Here is a 6,335-nt window from a genome sequence, read left to right on the forward strand (position 1 = left end):
GATAACTAATTTGGCTTTTCATGAGGTTTGGTGTGATATTAACAGTAATGTCTTTGTCTGAATTTTGATAATGTTAAAGATGTTTTAGTTTAACAACATAGCAGATATAGAAATTGTTGGTAAAAGCTATTAACAGAAGCGAATCCTATACTAGAGCTGTCTAACTTTCCAAGTTTCTCCCTGCAGGTATTACATTGGATTGACTCTATTTTTTGGTTGCTCTGTAACTGTGACACAGCACTTGGGTAGATATTAGGTTCCTTACTGGATCTTACCCCCTTTATTTAACTTGGGCTATCCTTTAGGCCATCAACTACAAAACAGAAAAGGAAAAGCAACTGAAATGTACGATAGTTGTAACCAAGGTAAATACTTGCGGAATCCTGGATGTTTTATGTGTTACCAAATAGGTACACAAAGTTACAGGGAAAAGGAACAAGGATGTGCAGGTGGCCCCAGAAAAATTAATGTCAAATTAACTTTGGTCAGGTGTTTATTAATTTTCATGTGCTAGCAGCAACATTATTATAGTAGAGTATGGAATAAAAGTTTTACATAATCCAAAAGTACCTTAAGATATATAATCATTTAGAATATTAAAAATATTCTATTTTATTTTAAATTTAATATATAACTGGCGATTGTGGTAAAGCTTTTCTGAATATATTTTTCCTCTAAGAAACTTACTGTTATTGAAAAAAAGGGGAAAAAAAATCTGAGACTGTATGTCTGGAGTTTATCTGTACCTTTTCACCGCATATAATTCTGTCCCCAGATGTTACCAAATCATTCCTATAAACATTTAAATCATATATCATTAAGCATAATTTCATAAATCCCAAGAATTAAGTAATTTTCCTTGTCTATCAACCTACAGAGAAAAAGAATTATCTTTTAAACCAGTACTTTAGATAAGTAATATTTGGAGCCCATTCAGTTAACTCAATATCTGAAAAATCACAAAACCATAAACTCAAATCTTATAATCTTCCAACATAAATTCCAAACTAAAAAGTTATACACCAATCAAATTAAACGTTTAAATTTTTTTTGTCTCAAATCCCCAACTCTACATTGTGCTCTTTTCCTCTCAACTACTATTTAATACTTTTAAAACTAAAACATTACTTAAGAGTGCTTCAGTGCCTATAGGGAAACTTAGTTATGTGTCTGCATGTTCTAATAATAGGTATGATTCACTTTTATAACTGGTGTGTTACTGAAAACCTGTGAATAAATTACTAAGTTAGTCTACTGTTATTTAAAAGAACTTCACAAGGAATTCCAAGCAAAGATGCCCTCTTACAACACATATAAATACAACAATATTTGTATTTTAAAATTTTCCATATAATTTTTTTTCTTAAAATAGGACACATCAGTAATGCAAATAGCTGTCTTTCCAAATTCTGCCCTAAGGTTGGTTTTAAATGCAGTTAATTTATTTTATTACTTATTCAAAAAGTAAAATGTTAAAAAGAAAAACTAATACTGAAAAGTGCTTGTCTCTTGCTCATTTTTTTAAGTGACCAAATTTAAAATTCTCCATGTATATTACAGAGATTGCAATAAGGTCATGGGTTGTGTTGCTTGATTTCACACAAAGCCATACAAACAGGATGAGTATTTTGGAGATTAAACCATTCAGGCTAATACTGTTCTTTTTTTCCACACCCAATAGAAAATATTACTAAATAAAAACCAGACAACAGGTAAGTGCAGTGGTTAAAAGCTGTGAAAGTTAATTACCTTCCCTGAACCTGTTAAGCAGCAATAAATTAATAATGTAAAAGCCCAGTGCCTGGCATATAGTAACTGCTCAATAAATGTTTAGCCGTTATGATTTTTTATTCACATTAATAATTCAATACCAATTCCTGCTTCATCTGCTTTCTAAACACAGAATCTCCCCCTTATGTTCCACATCTTCAAAATCACCCCACTCACTAAATCATGCTGGAGATCCTGGAAAACCTCCCACCTTGAAAATTTTTAAAAGACCATCCAGAGCTAAAATATTAAGGCGACTAAATATTTAGATATGGAAGAGTGAGTCTTTATCTGAATGATGTTTTAATGAAATGCTCAAACCCGTGAATGTTCTTTGAAATGTATCGATATGTTGATCTACCATTTTCATAGCATTTAGCAAATCCATAACCTATAGCTTTTTTATTAAAAGCATTTGCTAGACTAACACATACCTTTAAGACATGAGTCATCTTTCCAGAGTTGGGGAAACTGATGGAAAGATGGCTAAATGATTCAGCATGCTGCAGCAAAATGAGCTGGTCATGAATTTATAATTTCCACTTCTGTTAGGTGCCCTGGCCTTGACGGCCTCTTCCATCCTGTACTGCATATATAACCCATGATACCATAATCAACAAATTTTGTTAAAAATTCCCTCAGGAAAGGAGTAATGGTATTTTCCCCTCAGACAAGCGTCTAGAAGCAAAATTATTCAATTTTATGGCACAACAGCCTCACAAGGCTGGATAAGCCTTACAATGTCCAGCTGTAAGCTTCATCAAGCTGTGCTTGCACAGACAATAGGACTAAAGTCAATTCTAACACTAGTGCCATTTTCTCAGCTGCACATGGGGGAAGACCCAAAGCAAAAGAAACCCAGAAAACGGGCAAGGGAAGTCAGATGGGGAATAGGTATGGCTATACTTTGTGTACCTTCTTTTTTTTTTTTAAGATTTTATTTATTTATTCATGAGAGACACACACACAGGCAAAGACATAGGAAGAGGGAGAAGCAGGCTCCCTGTGGGGAGCCTGATGCAGGACTGGATCCCAAGACCCCAGGATCACTACCTGAGCCAAAGGCAGATGCTCAACCACTGAGCCACCCAGGTGCCCTACACTTTGTGTCTCTTATGCCAACACTGATCTTTACCAACAGACATCATAAAACAAAGTAGATGCTAACCAGGCCAAAAAAGACTGCATAGCAGCTATGGAACATACTCTGATGTAGTCTTCCCTACAAAGAACCTCACTACCTAAAGCCAGGGAAAGCCTTTCTCTAAGTCCCTATTTCTCCTTCAACAACAAAATATTTACTATGTTCATCAAATGCTAAACTTACATCAGAAATACATAGATTCCAAACTGGAATAAAGCCCCTTTCCATCCAATAAGCAATAAAAAGAAAAAGCATCATGAATGAAATATTTTCTTGTAAAAGTGCACCATCTCGAATGCTGAGAAAGCACATCCATTTTGTGACCACAGCATAGTCACTCTGCCCAGCAGTTTCTGAGAAAGGGACAAAGAAGTGTGCCAGGATGTGTAAAATGAAATCGCCATGATCTCTGAAGTCCCATTTCCTCACTCAATAGCTTGAATTTATTTTAGTTTGTTGTGGTTACATACAACATACACTCACACACCCACACTCACACATGAAATCTCAGCAGCCACACTGAAAAAGAAAACACTATTTTAAAACTATCCAAAAACGCATTTGGAAAACTAGGGTGACAAGTTTGACCTTTTATGATTTCATCTTTCTCATTCTTTTTTTATTTGGGGGGGGGGCGGGGGTGTATGACTGTATAACCTCTAATTTCCTGTAACCTGGACAAAGGGGTGGGGTGAGGAGCAAAAAAAAAAAAAAAAAGTGAGAAGTGCCTAATCCAGAATGTACATGTTCTCAGTATTTTATAATATTAATACATTTTTTTTTTCTCCACCAAGACCTTAGAGGTCAACAGGAGAAAAAAAAAAATGGCTCATACACAAGGTTTCGGGGTTGACCCCAGGCAACACCTCCACGTCTGGAGATTTCGAGCTCAGGGGCAGCCCAGCTGGGAGTTCTGCAAGCTGCAGCATTATCGACAGCAAGCCCAGGCCGCACGCCGGCATCCAGGGCGCCTCTGCCGTGCGCATGTCCCACTTATATAAAAAGATGCTTACAGTCCAGGTGCTTTTTCTTGGGGCCCATCACTTCATGAGTGGTGGCTTTGCAGACCGCTCTCGCAACAGCGGAGCCGGTCACGCTGTACTGAGCGGCGGCGATCCGATCCGTGAGCGTTTGGCCCGACATCTTCTCCGGCCACGTCTACCACCTCCTCTTCTGCGGGAAAAGAAGGGGAGATGGTCCTGCTTTGCACCCGCAGACCCTGCCCTCCGAGGACCCCGGCCTTGCCTCCTCCAGCCGCACGGCGGCTCCCTTCTCCTGCGTCCCCGCCCTGGTACCACCTCTAGGAGCCGGGGCGCGCCAAGCCCCGCTGGTGGGACGCGATCTGGGGGGTCTTCCGCAAGAGCAGGTCCGTCAGGGCCCCAGGCTCGTGACACCGTCCCGGAGGCCCCGCGCGCCCAGCCGCCCCCCGCCCCCACCCCCGGGCAGTCGGCACTTCGCTCGCAACCCGATCCCCGCGGGGCGTCGGGGTTATTCCCCGGGCGCCGCGCCCACCGGGTGCCCACCTCTCGCGGGCCCGCCGCCGCGTTCCTTCCTAGTGGCCCGCAGGCTCCGGGGTAGGAATCGGATGCCCGAGCCCCGACCGTCTCCCTCGTCCTCCTCCTCGCGCTGCTGCGGCAGTGGGCTCGTCCTCCCTCGGGCGCGGAGGAGATTAGCCTAGCATTGCGCCATATTATGCCCTCGCCTCCCCTTCCTGCCTCGCCGCCGCCGAGGCCCTCCGCCCGAGTCCCCTCCCCGCGCCCCCAATCCCCGCCGCAGGGGCCGCCCCGGGGGCTCTGCGGAGGCGCCCGAGGCTCTGGGCGCCTCGCCCTTCCCGGGGCTGACAGCCCAGCCCAGCCCCCCGCCCGCCCGCACCCGAGCGCGCCGCGGAGCTGTCACCCGGCCGCTGCCCTTCTCGGCGCCCTAGGATTATCCTCTCCGGATCGGCGCGCGGCCCCGGCGCGGGGGAGGGGGCCGAGCCGGGGCCGCGGGTACTCACCCCGCCCCAGGAGCGGCGCCTCCCGCCGCAGGATGCGCGGAGCCCCGGCCGCCGAAGGAAGCCGCGCCGGGTGGGTGTGTGCGGCCGCGCGCGGACCCGGTGCCCCGGGGCGAGATGCCTCCAGCCCCAGCCCCAGCCCGGCCCCCCCCGCCCGCAGCTCCGGGGTCCCTGCGCCCGCCGCTCGAGAGCGCAGGAGCCTGTACCCGCCCGCCGCCGCCGCCGCCGCCGCCGCCGCCGCCTCCTCCGCCAGCGCCGCCGCGTCCCTCTAGCGATCCGCGCCGCGTTCCCATCCCCGCCCCCACCTCAGCTGTGGCTGCTCCAACGAGTCAGGTGACGGCGGCGGACTAACCCGGGCGAGCTCTCCGCCGAGCGCCTCGCGGCCCCCTCCCAGCTACTCACACGCGCCCCACCCCGCCCCGGGGACCGCCAGCTTACAGGCAAGGGGGCGCCGCGCGCGAGCATCCCCGGCCGGCGCGAGACGCCCAGGAGGAGGCGGGCTGGCAGGGAGGCCGACGCCCACCAGCCAACCCCCCTCCGCCGGCGAGACCCGCACCCAGCACGCAGTGCGTGCGCGCGCACCAAGCACACCTGCCCGGCTGCTGCGGGCTCGGTGCAGGGCGGCGGGGGCGTTGGAGCTCCGCTGCCCCGGAGCGGGCTCGTCGGGTGCGGCGGGGAAGGCCCGGGGCGGCCAGGGCGGCCAGGGCGTCGTCGCGCGCGGCCCGGCAAAGCGCAGCCCTCGCTCCTCGACGTTCTGTCTCTGACTCGGGCGATCTAAATGTCAGACCCCTCGGGCCAACCTCGCCGTTACCTGTGCCTCCTCCTCGAGGCCTTGGAGCTCCTCTACTTGTTTCAGTTACGCTTGGAAGCCGGGGTGGGCAGGTAATTCTAGCCACTTCGATCTTAAATGGATGCAGAGGTCGGCTGCAAGCGCGAATAACGAACAAAGCCATCAATCAGGCAAGGCCCAGATTATATTCACAGTGATTATTTGGGTGTGTAGGGAAAGCTCTTTGTGTCTTTGAAAAGTAACGTCTCCCAATTAAATATAATGTTTGAATGTCTTGGGTATATTTCAGTTGCATACATGAATTTCTAAACAGGGTTAATAGTTTCACGTGTTCACCTTTTCAAAGACTTACTTCTTGTAATCTTGAAAAACTTTTACCTTCTCAAAGTAGAATCAAGATCAGAACTTAAGCTGTGAATTTTCTTGACATTTTTTTTCTGGCTACAGGTGGCCTCTAGTGGACCTTAAGGGCTTCAAATGTCTGCCTACAGGTATCAAGGTTTTGTGGTGTACTGCTTTTACCTGTTAGAGTGTTCGTTATGAAGTCATGATTTTCTAACTTTGGGGACTGATTCTAGCATTAATTAAAAGTGGGATGAGTAAAGAAAGATAGTTTAAGACCACCATCCCTCGGTTTC

The 6,335-nt window shown here is 47.7% G+C and overlaps 1 protein-coding gene across 8 annotated transcripts in view; it reads right to left on the reverse strand.

Annotated features, from left to right (window-relative positions):
- Positions 1-5,006, reverse strand: part of SNAP91 (synaptosome associated protein 91) — a 140,981-nt gene extending 135,975 nt beyond the window's left edge. For 7 of the 8 annotated variants that reach the window (XM_055330850.1, XM_055330849.1, XM_055330848.1 and 4 more), the window contains exons 1-2: positions 4,438-4,519; positions 3,928-4,087 (exon numbers count right to left, since the gene is read on the reverse strand). In XM_055330850.1, the coding sequence (XP_055186825.1) occupies positions 3,928-4,057 (130 nt within the window). In that variant the 5' untranslated portion in view covers positions 4,058-4,087; positions 4,438-4,519. Of the gene's footprint in view, positions 1-3,927; positions 4,088-4,437; positions 4,520-4,910 lie in introns of those variants that run through there. The other variant, XM_055330843.1, reaches the window with a different exon arrangement.
- Positions 5,007-6,335: the final 1,329 nt, after the last annotated feature.

This window comes from Nyctereutes procyonoides, unplaced genomic scaffold, assembly GCF_905146905.1.
Source record: "Nyctereutes procyonoides isolate TBG_1078 unplaced genomic scaffold, NYPRO_anot_genome, whole genome shotgun sequence".
Lineage (NCBI taxonomy): Eukaryota > Metazoa > Chordata > Mammalia > Carnivora > Canidae > Nyctereutes > Nyctereutes procyonoides.